Source organism: Tachysurus fulvidraco, chromosome 4 (assembly GCF_022655615.1).
Source record: "Tachysurus fulvidraco isolate hzauxx_2018 chromosome 4, HZAU_PFXX_2.0, whole genome shotgun sequence".
Taxonomy (NCBI): Eukaryota; Metazoa; Chordata; class Actinopteri; order Siluriformes; family Bagridae; genus Tachysurus; species Tachysurus fulvidraco.
Genome location: NC_062521.1, coordinates 28,906,617 through 28,924,520, shown reverse-complemented (window position 1 = coordinate 28,924,520; position 17,904 = coordinate 28,906,617). Strand labels below are relative to the sequence as shown.

The window sequence follows — 17,904 nt, the reverse complement described above, 5'->3', positions numbered from 1 at the left end:
TGTGTGTGGGGGGGGGAGATACTGTAAAGGCACAGGAGGTGAGTTCATTTACACGGTTTATACGTGCCAGGGATATAATAAAGCGTGTAAATTCTTTCCCGTCTGCACATTATCACATAGTGACAGTTTCATCTCTGGGTCAATAAAGTGACTTATAGCCAGAAAGTGAGAAATCACAGCTAAAAGAAAGGACAACAGCTTGCTTTTAATTCACATCTTGATTTATTTGTGTTGCCAAAAATCCACAATTATATTGATTAGATCTATAATTGCTGTAATTTATTTATTTATTTATTATATGTTGCTTAGGGCAGATAAAGCGGTAGAAAATGAATGAATGAATGAATGAATGAATGAATGAATGAATGAATGTTGCTTAAGGGAGTTTAATTATTATTTTTATGTTTTTAAAGGAATGCTTAGCTATAAAAACCTTTATTCTAAAGTATTAGTAAATTATAAGTAAATTATTCTAAAGTACTTTAGTTTTGCTCCGTAGCTTCAAACTATTAAAGCAAGTCTTAATGGTTGTTGTTGTTGTTGTTGTTGTTGTTGTTGTTGTTGTTGTTGTTTACTAAGGAAGCTTAATCAACTGTTAGATTCATTAAATATTTTGGCCCTGGCCTAATCTGAACAGGTGCCATTGTTCTGTCATATATATATATATATATATATATATATATATATATATATATATATATATATATATATATATATATATATATAAATGCTCACTTTCTCACAGTATACCAATGTTTTTGTAGTAATCCTGTTGTGTTTGTCTTTCCTTCCCATATAGAGATATCAGTTAATTTGGATCGTGAGCTAATCACCCTGTGCAGCTTAACCCTAGACTGGGTCGTGAAAGATTTAGGGGGTCGTCCTGGATATCGTTATACTTGTCGTTTTGTTGTATTGTGTCTGTGGTGTCATGGCATTTAATTTAGTCATGTAAATACCTTGAACGCTTCCTTGGATCACTGAAGTGGTGAGTTTGGTCCAACGTTTCCTCGGTTCTCAACTCTTGGATGAAAAACTGGAATAAAGCCAAGGATTTATCTGATCCTGTCACATCCGACCTTTCATTAGGCATGCATAGAGATATTACATGTAAAAGTAAGCAGCAGAGATCATCGGTACCTCGGCTGTGTGTACGTAGCTAAGTACAGCTAGCATACTTGGGAGTAGAAAGGAGCAGAGCGTGTAACATACAGTAAATCTTCCCGATCTACTACATGGTGGTAAACATAGCGCTTTGTTAGATCACCATGTTGTTTCTTCTTTTCCTATAAAAGCACATCACAGAAGGTTCTATTCCTTAAATAACCGCTAGCATTAAATTCCTACTTTGTGGAATTAGCAAAATACTTATACATATTTGAAACCCTTTTCACACCTGGATCTGTTTTGCCGTCACTGCTGACTCCAGTACAGTGTTACATCAACATTATAAATAATTCTTTCAGATTTCCTCAGCACTGTTCGCCATCACAGTGATGTATCACCACAACCCTGGTGTAAAGAACACGCTGAAATGATCCGAACCCCCCATCCAGAGCTCGCTGATGATTTATAAGTCACTTTGGAGGGGGAGAAATGCCTGGAACGTTCTGTCCGACCCCTTGTACCCTTGCTTTGTACCCCCTGCATACCACAGATGTTCAGCAAACAGCTCATGTAAACTTGTTATTTTTTCCTCCGGGTTATTTAGCCCAGATTGGATCGGTCTTTTGGATGCAAATTTTTGTCCTGATGTACTTGTGTAATTATGATTTTCCTTTCTCCTTTTTTTTTCTTTGCTGTTGCAATGTCAACAAGTATAAGTCTGTTGTTTTTCTCATAAGTGTCACACAATCCCATTCCAAGCATGAAGAACTTCTGAGAGCTGCTTCGCTCATGTCGTCCTCTTGAGTGTTGATCTCCGTGCTCTTTCGAGGGTTCCAACATTTTTCTTTCGCTCTGCTGGCGACGTTTGCCTGCCAGACTGCGAATTAAATTTCACACGCATTTCCTCCAGGTGATGTATGACAGTCTCCCATGTGGGGCACCAAAGAGGCCTTGCGTTCAGATGGAGCGTTTTGGGAAAACACTGGACTCGTGAGATTAGAAGAAAACAAGAACTCTGGAGTCTGAAGTGCTCAAGCAGAGGAACTGCTGATGGTGTGGATAAGGAAAAAAAAAATGTAACAGTGTTGGATAAAGTGATTACAGCACTTCAACTATTATAATGAAGATGAATAATTCTTCTCAAAATTGACAGGAAAAAAAGTTGTTAGTTGGTTAGGTAAATAGTAAATAATATATTTAATAAAGATTAAATAATAATAATAATAATAATACATTTTAAAACAGATATATACATAAAGTATAAAAAAATAAAGAAAATATTGTAAACAGTAAATAAATAAATAAATGATTCCATAAAATACATTATAATTCTATTATTTATAATAGTATATAAATATTAACCAAATTAATTGTATCAATGTGTCTTCCTATAAATAGTTTTGGCATAACTTTTGCTGTGAAACTTAAGACTATGTCTAGTAACGTTTTTTTTTTTTTTTTTTAGCAATGTGACGGCTGAACTTTTCTATCAGACCTAAAACACATAACCAGGTATTAAGCGCTGATATAATAAATAAAAACCCTGACCGTGATTTCAAACCCTGGCAGAAGTGCAGGAGTGTTAGTGCGGTCGTGTGCTGCCCCCTGCTGGCCTGATCGTGGCACTACGGTCAAAGTAATATGTAAGTAATACATGATATTACATTTACAAACCTGCATGTAAAGCAAAGATAAAATACATTTTTAACACAATTAAAGTCTACTTAACTGCAAGATGTGCATGTTTCAGAAGTTAATAAATTCTACAAAACATGCGGCAATTTGTCCACAATAACTCTATAACTAACAATCAATAGTAAAGCACTTCTTAAACCTCAAAAAATGAGTCTTATTTTATAGTCATAGCTAATATATTATATATATATATATATATATATATATATATATATATATATATATATATATATATGAGTATTGTTGAAAATAATAGCAGTGTGACTAATCAGAATAATCCAGGTTTTTAGTATATTTTTTATTGCTACGTGGCAAACAAGTTACCAGTAGGTGCAGTAGATTCTCAGAAAACAAACAAGACCCAGCATTCATGATATGCACACTCATAAGGCTGGGCAATTGGGCAATTAGTTGAAAGGGGTGTGTTAAAAAAAATAGCAGTGTCTGCCGTTGACTGTACAAACTCAAAACTATTTTGTACAAACGTTTTTGTTTCTAGGATTTAGCAATCCTGTGAATCACTAAACTAAAAACATTTAGTTGTATGACCACAGTTTTTTAAAACTGCTTCACATCTGTGTGGCATGGAGTCAACCAACTTGTGGCACCTCTCAGCTGTTATTCCACTCCATGATTCTTTAACAACATTCCACAATTCATTTACATTTCTTGGTTTTGCTTCAGAAACAGCATTTTTGATATCACCACACAAGTTCTCGATTGGACTAAGGTCCAGGGATTGGGCTGGCCACTCCATAACATTAAATTAGCTTCACACAGACGTCTTCTAACTGTCTGTGATCATCCTGGAGCTGATCATTGGCTGAGCCTTTGCCATTCTGGTTATTCTTCGATCCATTTTGATGGTTGTCTTCCGTTTTCTTCCACGTCTCTCTTGGGTTTGCTCTCCATTAAGGCATTGGAGATCATTTTAACTGAACAGCCTACAATAATTTTTTGCACCTCTTTATTGGTTTCCCCCTCTCCAGTCAACTTTTTAATCAAAGTATGCTGTTCTTCTGAACAAGGTCTTGAACGACCCATTTTCCTCGGGCTTTCAAATGCATGTTCAGCAAGTGCTGGCTTCATCCTTAAAAAGGGGCCAATATTGTGGCAATATACAGTGTGTGTATATACACACACATATACACACACACACACACACACACACACACACACACGCACACTGTATATTGCCAAAATCAAAGACTCTCCTCTATGAAGTTTGGGAAAACTAAGTTCATTCGAATATATTGCAGTAAAGTTAAGCAAATTAAGTTTGTATGATTGGGTTTGGGTTAATAAAAAGCTATTAAAAATATTTTTTGTTTTTTAAATTATGTCACGAAGCTTTTATTATCATGTCAACATTTATTTTTTATTATAGCTTGTTGATCAATTATTTATTTATTTATTATTTGGTTTAGATTTTGTGGTGGTAATTTTTTTATACAGTGAATAGTTTTAAAATGTAAATAATAATAATAATAATAATCAGACCTGAACACCGTGTTGAATAAGTTTTTGTTGTGGTAATGATCTAGTTTTTGGAGCTCATGTATTTACAAAACAGAAAAACACAATGTTGTACTGTTTGTTTTAGTTTTTTTTATTAATTATTAAAACCCAAAACAGTGGACAGATTTGATGAAGATGGTTTCAGGATGGTTCAGTAGCTCTTGGTGCTTTCGTACGATTCGGGGAACGGCACCGAGATGTGACCCGAGCCCACGACCAGCGGCAAGATCCCGGCGTTCGGCACCACGTTCCAGGAGAGAGTCAGAGTCACGTTTTTATTCCCCCTGGGGTTAAAAAATGTATATTGTTTTACACTCAGTTCTACACAAACACTGATACATTCAGATCTCAGACGCATGTTAGGCAGTTGAGAAAAGCCAAAGTCATCAGACTGGACATGAAAATATAGTGCACTATATAGGGGGCATACAGACCCTAGACTGTACACCATATAGTACAGTAAAGGTACATTAGGTACAGATGCAGCATGGGTTTTAATGTGAATTTAAACAGGAATAATTTCATTTAAATTGTTGTTAAATAATAATGATGTTCACACCTTAGTCCATTTCCATCATCAAAGAAATAGTATTTGGACTTCATTTCCTTCAGTTCTAGTTTGGTGTGTTCTCCTCTCTTAACGATCTTGTCCCATAGGACAACCTGGTTCAATGCCTGAGGAGAGAAAACACACACACACACACACACACACACACACACACACACACACACACACACACACATAGTACTACTAAAACAGCACAATGAGAATAGTGTGTAGTACTGTATTTGAACCCCTACATTGCTTTTGGTTGAATATTCAGCAGACAGATAGAGGAAGAGCTCCTTCACGTTCCAGTCGAATATCTGCTGCAGATGTAACAGTCCGTTATAGTAAACAACATGACGTTTGAACTGGACACGTCCTGGCCACTAGAGGGCTCTTAACAAGCAAAGATTAAACTCAGTGAGAGACTGACTGGCCCATCTCACCCTCTCACTTTACATATTCATTTATTCACCTTGATCACTGGCATTAAAATCAGAGCTTAGGGAAGAAAGGTGAAGGGATATTATCTATTAGAACAGAATAACACAAATAGAGCTTTGTTAAGACTCTAAAATAAGATATAATAATATATCTCTAAAATAATTTACTTAAATAACAGAACAGTACACTAAACTTGATTCATTTACAAACTACAGAACTTTCTCTGAAGAGTGCAGGCCAAAAGACTGTGTTGGTGAGTAGTCATGAACGTGATTAGTCATGAAGGAAACTGTCCCTTGCTTTTATTCTGTAAATATCTTGAGATGAGAGCTGAAATAAAAAAATATATATCGTGAGACGGTCAGTGGGGGTCAATTACCAATTTTCGGTCATTGTGGGGATCAGTGACCCGTCATTGTGGGGATCAGTGACCAATTTTCGGTCATTGAGGGGATCAGTGACCCGTCATTGTGGGGATCAGTGACCAATTTTCGGTCATTGAGAGGATCAGTGACCCGTCATTGTGGGGGTCAGTGACCAATTTTCGGTCATTGTGGGGATCAGTGACCCATCATTGTGGGGGTCAGTGACCAATTTCTGGTCATTGTGGGGGTCAGTGACCAATTTCCGTTCATTGTGGGGGTCAGTGACCAATTTTCGGTCATCGTGGGGGTCAGTGACCAATTTTCGGTCATCGTGGGGATCAGTGACCCGTCATTGTGGGGGTCAGTGACCAATTTCCGGTCATTGTGGGGGTCAGTGACCAGTCATTGTGGGGATCAGTGACCAATTTCCGGTCATTGTGGGGGTCATTGATCAATTTTCAGTCATTGAGGGGATCAGTGACCAATTTTCAGTCACCGGTTCTGTTTTTAAACGGAATTTTTAAGTTTCGGTTCCAAACGCGGTTCCACTGTGATGACGGGCAAAGCGCTTGGAGCGGTCACTTTAAATAGCCATGTCTTACCGCATGAATGTTAATGGTTTTCACTGTTTACAGTGATGCAGTTTATTAATGCAGTTTACCAGAGAAATCAGTCACTCACGCTGCTGTGCTGAGGTACGCTTTGTATTAAACATTCCAAAAGCTACAACAATGAAGCAAATCTACCCCCTCTGAGAGGGTTTTCTCCACAGCTGGAGATACAATAAGCCAGGAAAGGTCTCGTCTTCTCCCAGAGAAAGCGGACATGTTCATTTTTCTTCAGAAAAAATGCTAACTGTTTTGCTAAGTTGTAATTCTGGATGTTAAATTTGATTAATTAAATTAGATTTATTTAAATTTAAATTGATGTCTTGTTGGTTGTGTTTATGAGGGTTAGGTCATGTTGCTTTGTCTGGAACAGGGCAGAGATTTGCCCCTGCATAATCAGTCCCTGGTCACAAGGTTACAACCTTTTATCATTTCTAATGTTTACAAGTAGAAATTTTATAAAAACAGGCTACAGTAATCAAAGGATATCAGCAGAAAGGTCAAAGGTCACAAAACCCAAATCACTCCTTTCTCTAGGTCCTGAGAAGTCGTTCACGTTTTTTCTGTAGGACAAAAGGGATACAAAAAAGTACAAGGTGAGAAATGTAAACGTTTAAATACATATATACACATAATTACGAGCACCCTGTAGAGTCGCTACTGAGGAACCTGACAGAATATGAAACAACGACATTCTGTAAATATTGTACACTATGTGATGTGAACACAGACACTGTACACTATGTGAGGTGAACACAGTGTACATGATGTCCCCTACCTAGTGTCTGTGTTCACCTCACATAGTGTACAGTGTCCCCTACCTAGTGTCTGTGTTCACCTCACATAGTGTACAGTGTCCCCTACCTAGTGTCTGTGTTCACCTCACATAGTGTACAGTGTCCCCTACCTAGTGTCTGTGTTCACCTCACATAGTGTACAGTGTCCCCTACCTAGTGTCTGTGTTCACCTCACATAGTGTACAGTGTCCCCTACCTAGTGTCTGTGTTCACCTCACATAGTGTACAGTGTCCCCTACCTAGTGTCTGTGTTCACCTCACATAGTGTACAGTGTCCCCTACCTAGTGTCTGTGTTCACCTCACATAGTGTACAGTGTCCCCTACCTAGTGTCTGTGTTCACCTCACATAGTGTACAGTGTCCCCTATCTAGTGTCTGTGTTCACCTCACATAGTGTACAGTAGATAGTGTCTGTGTTCACCTCACATAGTGTACAGTGTCTAATGTCTGTGTTCACCTCACATAGTGTACAGTGTCCCCTATCTAGTGTCTGTGTTCACCTCACATAGTGTACAGTGTCCCCTACCTAGTGTCTGTGTTCACCTCACATAGTGTACAGTAGATAGTGTCTGTGTTCATCTCACATACTGTACACAGTCACTAAACACTGTACACTATGTGAGGTGAACACAGACACTAGTTAGGGGACACTGTACACTATGTGAGGTGAACACAGACACTAGTTAGGGGACACTGTACACTATGTGAGGTGAACACAGACATTAGACACTGTACACTATGTGAGGTGAACACAGACATTGGACACTGTACACTATGTGAGGTGAACACAGACATTAGACACTGTACACTATGTGAGGTGAACACAGACACTAGTTAGGGGACACTGTACACTATGTGAGGTGAACACAGACACTAGTTAGGGGACACTGTACACTATGTGAGGTGAACACAGACATTAGACACTGTACACTATGTGAGGTGAACACAGACACTAGTTAGGGGACACTGTACACTATGTGAGGTGAACACAGACACTAGATAGGGGACACTGTACACTATGTGAGGTGAACACAGACACTAGTTAGGGGACACTGTACACTATGTGAGGTGAACACAGACACTAGTTAGGGGACACTGTACACTATGTGAGGTGAACACAGACACTAGATAGGGGACACTGTACACTATGTGAGGTGAACACAGACACTAGTTAGGGGACACTGTACACTATGTGAGGTGAACACAGACACTAGATAGGGGACACTGTACACTATGTGAGGTGAACACAGACACTAGTTAGGGGACACTGTACACTATGTGAGGTGAACACAGACACTAGACACTGTACACTATATAAACAGCACAGTGATGTTTACAGAACGTGTATAACAGACGTGTGACTCACATGAACACCTTTGACACGTGGATATTGACCGGGACGCTCCTGTCTCTGAACGCAGTTGTGATGAAGCAGCCAAAGGTGAGAGCCGCCATCACACTGAGAGAAAACGCGAACAGCGAGTTCGCCCGCGATAAAACCGTATTCATTGTTCAGTCTGTTTCAATATTAACCCAGAATAATTAGATATTTTGGCTACAAGACGCTACAAGACGTCTGAAAGCAGGAAGTCTTTGTACGTTTCCCGACTTATTAGTTTATTTGCGTACCCGTATTCGGACAAATCCCGCCTTCTGCACTGTGATTGGTTAGGCCGCAATCCACGTGAGGCTTGACGATTGGGTAATACGTTACACGAGAGGTTCGCTGATTGGATATTTAAGATGTCTTTCACGATATTATAAAGGCAGGTTTTATATCGATGTGCGCTGTATCATGTCTGACCATGTGGCTGTAATGTACATGTACATAATAAAGGCCTCTTCTTCTTCTTCTTCTTCTTCTTCTTCATCATCATCATCATCATCATCATCATCATCATCAGAGCCGATCCTGACCTCCCTGGGGCCCTAAGCAAAATTCTGCTAAGGGGCCCCCCTACCTGACCCATGAGCCATGTAAACCATTTGCCACACAAAAGAACTTCACACTTGACAGCATCTCCTCTACTAACAAATTTCAGCATAGCACCTGTAAGATATAGATAACTACTATTATTCATTTTATAAGCTGCATTAGGCCCCAATTAAACTGCCTCCATCAGATTCCTCTTTATCCATTTTCAAATATAAAATACTATTTATAATATGACTTGGCTCTTGCAACATTCAACTAGTGAATATGCAATAGCAGATATCAGAAATTATTTTTACTAGTGTAAAATGTAATTCCTGATATCAAAAATATGGTTACTACTTGAAATCACACTCTTAATATTTACATTTTAAGTATTGAAAACTGAATTCTTGATATCAAAAATCCCTATCATGTGAATGTATTGACCTGGCATTATGCCCATTCCAATGAAAATCCAATGGTTTCCATATTGCATTAACGTTGTTGTAACCTTGATTGAGAGACTATAAACATTGTCATTTAGGAGTGCTATCACGCTACTTTTTGTACTGGTCCCCACACAGATGTTGCTGCTGGAAAGCGCGTGTGTCATTTTGTGCACGATTGCATGCGCATATGAACGCATGTTCACGCGCGGCGCGGTTATCGAGCTGCTGTTTATAAACACTGTTGCCCTTGGGCGTTTATTCATGCGAATGTTCACTTTACAGTGAGGCAGGGGGAGGCGGGGCCTTGCGTAATTTGCGGGGCCCTAAGCAACTTGCATAGTGAGCGTATAGGGCCGATCGGCTCTGATCATCATCGTCATCTTCTTCTTCTTTTTCTTCTTCTTCATCATCATCATCTTCTTCTTCTTTTTCCTTCTTCTTCTTCTTCTTCTTCTTCTTCTTCTTCTTCTTCTTCTTCTTCTTCTTCTTCTTCATCATCTTCTTTTTCATCATCATCTTCATCTTCTTTTTCATCATCATCTTTTTCTTCATCATCATCATAATCATCATCATCATCTTTCTTCTTCTTCTTCTTCTTCTTCTTCTTCTTCTTCTTCTTTTTCTTCTTCTTCTTCTTTTCCTACTTCTTCTAGAGGAATTACAATAAAAACTCTTGACTTGATTATTTAACAGCTTATTAATAATCATCATCATCATCATAATCTTTTTATTATTATTATTATTATTATTATTATTATTATTATTATTATTATTATTATTATTATTATTATTGTTATTATTATTATTATTATTATTATGATTATTATTATTATTATTATTATTATTGTTATTGTTATTACTGTTAGTATTTTTGACATAAATAAAAATGCTTATTTCTAGAAAACAAACATTATTTCAAATAAGTCACGTGATCTCCAAATAACTCTATTTTCTAACAGTTGACTTTGAGCGCCACCAAGTGGACTTCATTTTGTCAAGCATTTTTCTGAGAATTCTATATAATTCTATTAGTCTGGGGGGAAAAAACTTGTATAATAAATAATATATATATTTTAATGTTATTTAAATGCATAAGAGTTGTAACCCCGCACGTGCGCACACTCAGATCAGCTCTGTGCGCGTGGGGAGTTTCCCGTCGCATGCGCATTTGAGGAGTAAAAGTGAAAGCGTGGTTGTTATGTATGCTGGTGTTCTAGGGGAAGTTTCTTCTTGTCTGCTCTTCACTTGGTGTCATCCAAAGCATAAGAAAGCATCTGATTTAAGAGCTAAACAAAGCCATGAGGGATATTTCAACCATCTATAAACTCTCTGTGATTACATTTGCTCTAATTGGTGGTGGTGAGTATCACAATAATTATTACAATTATTATTATTATTATAATGTGTATAAGGTGTACATATATAGGAGTGTCATGTTTACTAAATCACACTGAATTTATTTTAAAAGGAACACCAAATAAAAACATTACAGTACTATTGGAAATACGCTTGTTCCTGTATGGGACATGATAGGAGTCAAAAATGCTCCACTTTTTCAGTTTTCACTAAGAAGGACTAACAAATGGGACAAATGCAAATGAGTTCAATCGTTCAAAATAAATATTCTGTATTGTTTTATGGTATTGTTTGTGTTTGTTGATCCGGAATTACCTTCACTTTCACTTTTTGTTTCTTTGGTGCCACCTTTTGTTGTTGGGTGCCATTTTATTAGCTTTCTGCCAGTTTCCTCGTTGGCGTTTGCAGCTATGATTTGGAAATTGATGCATTTTGGCTACAAGTTAGGAAACCATGAGCACTGGTTCACATTTGCTGGATGCAGGACTGTATTTCTGTATGTCTCACCATCATAGCCACCAAACTTATTTAGCAAGATACAGAGACAATGTCTGCAAAAGGGTGGGCAAAGACTAAACCACCATCTTGAGATTACAGTTTTGTACACTTGTAAACGAAACTCTGCACCGTATCATCTCCACATAAAGCACAACAAGGATTTAATTATGCCTGTCTGGGCCTGCTGTTATTACCAATTAGTTTCCAGTAAGCATTTATCAACACACTCAGTTGGACGAATTTCACCAAAATATATGTAAATTAGACAAGTAAATGAAATGCTGCCACTGCTGCTGTGATGCAGAAATCGCTTGATTGGGAAAGGGTGGTGTAACACGACATAGGAATTCTGTTTTTGCTAGCATAAATGTAATTTCAGTAGTCTTTAAACCTTGAAAGTATGATCCTATAGTAGACCAGGGCCAGTTGACCAGAGTGTGGGCCTTGGTTTTATTTTATTTCAATTCCACCTTATACCTAAAAATGGATGATGAGGGCTAGCACTTGAAGAAGAAAGGTCTATCTGCCTAGTTTCGCATCCTACAGAACAGAGTACTGCAGCTTTGGTCGTGTGCAATACCTGGAATGAGTAAATGAGTGGAATATATTACTGAAAGCATACTTTGGGTAATTAGCTGATATTGGTTGTGATGGGTCGTTATTCAAATTACTAAACGCCTGAACTGCTGCTGACAGTAATACAATACAGTGACATGTGCAGAGTTTCTGTTTCCCATAACAGACATATGACAGTGCTGTAGAGGTCTTCTCGGGTCTAAAGAAATGTACCCGACCCGAAGTGACCCGAATCACTTTTTACCCGAACCTGACGTGCATAAATTTTTTTTTTAAGAAAGACCCGACCCGAGAAAACCCGAAAAAATTAGACCCGAGTCCGACCCGACCCGTTGGCCATTTTTTTAACTCGACTGGACCTGAATGTTGCGTAACTCTACACCAAATAACCGATACAGAGTGGATTCAAAATTGACATGTCTGTTTCAACGAAAATTAGCTTACCTCCAGCCACACGTCGCCAGCCACATGTCTCAGGTCTCGGGTCAGACCTCGGGTTTTCGGATCTAAGTGGACCCGTGAAGACCTCTACAGTGCTGATGAGAAGAATATTAGGGTCACTACCTCCGATTGCTCACCTATTATTTGTACCAACCCTCTCTAACAATTAGCTGGAACGGATACGGAATCCTAATGATGATTGATTATATTGTATCCAGCCTGTGATGACTGTGGTGTAGTCATGATTCATCTCTTCTGTATATTTGCTGTTTACTTTTTGCCCAGAGAACGTCAAAGTGTTAATAATAGTCATCTGTGTCTGTTTGGGTGCAGTGTTTAGTTCAAGATGCTCGGTGTTGGAGTGCTGGTTTGTTCAGGAGAGGCCGGGTGGTGGAGGTTTCTCAACAAGAATGACACAGGAGAAATCCGCACTGTACATCAGAACCGACCCTGACAGCGAGGAGATTGAACACAAACCTCCATCAGATGTCAGTTCCTCCAGGATTTACTACGTGTCTGGTCAGTTTGTTGTACATTTTGATGTATAGATGGATATTAATAATACAGTGACCGCTTGCTATATTTGATAACTTGATCAATTTTTCGCTTTTATTTCTCCAGATCCTGCTTCCACTTTCTGCAACTCTGCCCTCCATCCACCAGAGGGCACTTTGAACAAACCGCAGTGTGAGATAAACCCCTTCTTCCCTCAAGCCTCCATGGTCAAATGGGCCGCCCCCCTTACCGCCTCCGCTCAAAGCCCCATCTACTTGAGTGCTGACTGGTATTCTGTAGCAGCACAAGGTCTTAACGGAGAACTGACGCTGGCCAACGTGATGCGGGCGCCGTCTGGGTCTAATGAGCCGAGCGGTAATTAGATCATATTTTCACACTATATTATAATTTATTGTCACTGTTGAACATTTAAATCTCATTTGTCAGAAGGTGTTTTTTTATTTTTTTATTTTAATTTTATTTAAAAATCCTGCTGCGAATTAAAGGTTTATATTACCACACTAGTACTGATACCTTATTGTTTCCATAGTAACAACCCACAACTTGTTTGAAACTTGTTCACTTTTCTGACATCTTCAGGACAGAGGGCTTTACACATCGTGGTTGCTCGGCAACACTCAGACTTTAGACTCCTTCCAGAAATTTAATATGAACTGCAGAACAAAAACACCATACATATGTTTATGATATTGCCAGTTAAAAATAATTTGTATGTTCGATTTGAAACATTTTTATCTGTTGAGTTTAATTTGGTCATACTTGCAAAACCATGGTTTAAATAAAATAAAAATAATAATTTAAATAAAAAATCTCTGTTACCAAAAATTGATCAAAACAAAACAAACTATGTCATCAAAATCATAACTATATATATATAAAAAAAAAAAATTATTTATTTACTTTATAGAAGTTTCATTTATTTATTAAAAGGTCAGGAGTATTGTAAAAAAAAAAAAAAGCTATAGTTTTATAGTGATTAGTTTATTTATAATTTCTAAACTATTCTATTAGTGAAATTTGCTGTAACATACGTGTATTGTAGTTAATTACATAGTATTAGCTAATTAATAAATAAACATTATATTGAATTGAATCGTACGATTATATCAAAATAATTTTTTGTTAGCTATTTGTATTTGTTAACTAGTAAATTTTCACTTTTAGAATTTTTAAATGATCCTTAAAAGAATTATTTAACGTTAGATGTCGCTCTTCCTTTTTTTTCTTCACTTCTCTCAGTAATCCTCAGCGTCTTCAGTAAAACCTCCTTCATCCGTTCCAGACTGGGAGAGTCTGTTGTTCTCGACTGTGGGTTCTGGGTCGACCCGTCTTCACCACTGCACGGTGCTGGTTTCGCTGTGGAGTGGCGTTACCAGTTCCGCGGTGAAGGCAGGCTGATCGTAGCCTACGACGGAATGAACGATCGCTTCGCAGAGACGCCAGTGACAGACGCTAACTTGGACATCGCAGGTCTTTTTGAGACCAGAAATGCATCACTGGTTCTGAAAGAGGCCCAAGTGAGCCATGTTGGAACGTACATCTGCACCATTTACCTCCCTCACCTTCTGGCTCAGGTGGCCTTAGAGCTGGAGGTTGTTGGTGAGTAACATTACAGACACGTTGTCGTTGTTCTCATCGCAGATACTTTACACGTCTTTATTTAGCTGTATAAAATTAAAGTGGGAAGTATTATAGTGCACTTAAGACCATACAGAATAATATTATTATCATTATAATATAATATATAATATAATATAATATAATATAATATAATATAATATAATATAATAGCATAATATAATAATAATGTGCTGGATTTCTGGATTTTTTCACGGTATATGAAATCATATCTCTCTCTCTCTCTCTCTCTCTCTCTCTCTCTCTCTCTCTCTCTCTCTGTATATCTTACCCCCTGGTAGAGCCTCCATCGCTGACGGTCTACCCCTCATCTCTGCCTCTGTCAATCCCGGGGCAGGTGCTGACGGTCCACTGCGAGGCCTCTGGTTTCTTTCCCCTGTCTCTGGACCTGGACTGGGAGTTCACTGATGCTGATGGGAAGAAGCGTTCGCTCGGTCAGGGCAGCGTGACGGGCCACAGGCAGGCCGGCGACAAGACCTACAGCCAGACCTCTCACCTACAGCTCGACTCGGTTAAACTGGGACTCGGGCGAGGCGGAGAGGTCAGCTGTGTAGCCAAACACCAGGGAGGAACTCGACGGGCCACCGTGACTCTGAACATCATCGGTGAGACATAACGACATCTCGATGCTGTCAAAGTCCCGTCAAGAAGCTTTTATTGTCATTTTAGCCATAGATCGCTGACACAGTACACAGTGATCATGGTGCTACATAAAACAACACAGGGCTAAAGACTTCCAGTAAGTTAGTCCTGGATACATAAAGTGCATCTGTGCAACCCGGAGTACACAGTGTGAGACAAACGACAGTGGGAGCAGACAATACGTAACACTACAGGACAAATACACAAAATAGAGCTGACCGGTGTGTATTCTGTGAGTTTAAGGGCACAGTGTGCAAAAATGTAGGAATCTGAATGAAGAGGGTTTTTGTGCAATCGCAGCAGTTATATGAAGTATTGACATGTGGTGTGCAAAGCAGCAAGTGAGTGAATGTGCAAGACATCATGTTTACATCATGCAAACACTTTAATATGGGTTTTGTTGTAGACATGGATGTCTAGATATAACATGTCATTGTAGCCTAGATTTAATAACCGTATCAGATAAATAACTAACCCAGATGATTTCAATTCAAATGATTTTCAGCTAGGGGGGAAACGGTGGCTTAGTGGTTAGCATGTTTGCCTCACACCTCCAGGGTCGGGGGTTCGATTCCCGCCTCCGCCTTGTGTGTGTGGAGTTTGCATGTTCTCCCCGTGCCTCGAGGGTTTCCTCTGGGTACTCCGGTTTCCTCCCCCGGTCCAAAGACATGCATGGTAGGTTGATTGGCATCTCTGGAAAATTGTCCATAGTGTGTGAGTGAATGAGAGTGTGTGTGCCCTGTGATGGGTTGGCACTCCGTCCAGGGTGTATCCTGCCTCGAGGCCCGATGATGCTCGAGATAGGCACAGGCTTTATTATTTATTATTATTATTTTTGTTATTTTAACTTTCTCAATGAACAAAATGGCTGATTCATGGCAGATTTCACTCATTAACATACTGAGACTTTGTGTGTGCTTATTATTGTGTGAAATAATAATAAAAGTTGTTGCTATGGAAACAGGCAAGAAGCAAAGTGAGAAAATGACAAGCACAAAGAATCGATAGAAGCAGAGTGAAAAGATCCATCTGATAGAAAACGTCTTTTTACAGAGAGTTTTGATTAGAGCAGAAATAATTATTATCATTTCTCTGTTTTGTGTTATTATTGATTTTATTTGTTTTTTTGTATCTCAGGTGTGAGCGCTCCGTCTGTAGAGGACTCCATGGCCATGGTCGCTGTGGCGCTTGTACTTTATGGTGTCATTAAAGTCTTTTTCTGGACTTTCAGCTCTAACGGTAAGATGATTTATGTGTACACTACAATCGGGAGAGGGAGGGAGAGAGAGACAAAAAGGGAGGGAGAGGGAGAGATAGAGAGACAGAAAGAGAGAGAGGGACAAAGAGAGAGAGGGAGAGGGAGAGAGAGGATATATATATATATATATATAGAGAGAGAGAGAGAGAGAGAGAGAGAGAGAGGGACAAAGAGAGAGAGAGACAGACAGAAAGAGAGAGAGAAAGAGAAAAAATAAAGAGACAAAAAGAGACAGAGAGGTTTGATATTTTAAAGAACGTCACATTATATACTGTGAGTAATAATATTTTTGTGCGTGTGTGTGTGTGTGCGTGTGTGTGTGTGTGTGTGTGCGCGCGCGCGTGTGTGTGTGTGCGTGTGTGCATTCCTATATCTCCATTTCTCCAGGAATGCCTAATGAAGTCTCCACTGATAAGGTAAGTTTGTTTTTATCTATTTTCTTCTCTTATTTAGAAACGTGTAAAAATCCATCTGTTTTTTAATTACATTTTCATTTCCTTTGAACTTTTAGAAGGAAAAATAATCCTGGAGCTCAATGTGTCCTCCGCATGGTGGACATCTCATCATTCTGCAGATGCTGTGAAATCTACTGTACGACACCTGAAAATAATCCTCCAGGAAAGATGTGCACTATCCGAAAAAAAACTTTTCATTTCCCTTTACTTTTCATGTGCACTTTTTTTGTGTTTATACATTTAGAAATAAATAGACGGCGTGTAGGTATTTGTGTTTGGTGTTTAAGGATTTATTGCTGTAAATTGTTTAATAAAAAACAGAATTGTTTATAACACGACCTGGTTTACGTCTGACTATTTTAATAAACTTTTAATTCAATTCCATTCAATTTTATTTATAAAGCACATTTAAAGTCTGCCTGAGCTGGCCATAGTGCTGTACATAGAGATAAAAGAAAAGGAAAAAAAAAAAAGGAAGAACATAAATATAAAAGAACATGTACACGTATTTTAATAATAACAGCATGATATGGCAGTTTTGCAGCAACAAATTCTAACATACTACAAGTTAACTGCCTGTTGTCTTCATTTAAGTTAATAAATAATATTACTACTGATAACAATAGTAATATATAAATAAAAAATATTATAAAAAATATTTTGTTATACAAAAAATAACCATAATAAATGTACGATTAGACGAAATGTAAAACAAATATCAAATAAATAATAAACCAACAAGTAAATAAATCACCAAATATCAACTGAATACAGATATAATATAATATATTTCTAGAATATATAATATTTTTATTAATCTGTGATTTTTGCTGAGCTCCATTCAGTGATCGGTTTTAAAAAGGCAGAAATTAGCCAATCAGCACGCAGCAGTCTGAAAACGGGTTGAATATGAAAAAAGCAATCTCCCATTAATACGGAAGTAGATATTCTTCTTCGCAGCTTAAGCTAAAAGTAGCTCCACACTGCCGCCTAGTGATTAGGGGAAGGAGTAACAATATTAATAATTGCTTAATCAAACGACTATAAACAAACAGACAAATAAAGTCAAATTCCAAATG

The 17,904-nt window shown here is 38.2% G+C and overlaps 2 protein-coding genes across 2 annotated transcripts; one reads left to right on the top strand and one right to left on the bottom strand.

The window, feature by feature from the left end:
• Window positions 1-4,390: 4,390 nt before the first annotated feature.
• spcs3 (signal peptidase complex subunit 3) lies at window positions 4,391-8,734 on the bottom strand. The gene is made up of 5 exons (XM_027146072.2): window positions 8,448-8,734; window positions 6,774-6,847; window positions 5,122-5,198; window positions 4,880-4,995; window positions 4,391-4,604 (listed from the first exon to the last, which is right to left on the bottom strand). The coding sequence occupies exons 1-5, from the start codon at window positions 8,588-8,590 to the stop codon at window positions 4,472-4,474; spliced, it is 543 nt and encodes a 180-aa protein (XP_027001873.1). The 5' UTR covers window positions 8,591-8,734; the 3' UTR covers window positions 4,391-4,471.
• A 1,871-nt stretch (window positions 8,735-10,605) lies between these two features.
• Window positions 10,606-17,163, top strand: LOC113642549 (tapasin). Its single transcript, XM_027146112.2, has 8 exons — window positions 10,606-10,804; window positions 12,650-12,835; window positions 12,938-13,186; window positions 14,072-14,431; window positions 14,752-15,075; window positions 16,250-16,351; window positions 16,758-16,786; window positions 16,882-17,163. Exons 1-8 carry the CDS (start codon window positions 10,744-10,746, stop codon window positions 16,891-16,893), a joined length of 1,323 nt encoding a protein of 440 aa, XP_027001913.2. The 5' UTR covers window positions 10,606-10,743; the 3' UTR covers window positions 16,894-17,163.
• Window positions 17,164-17,904: the final 741 nt, after the last annotated feature.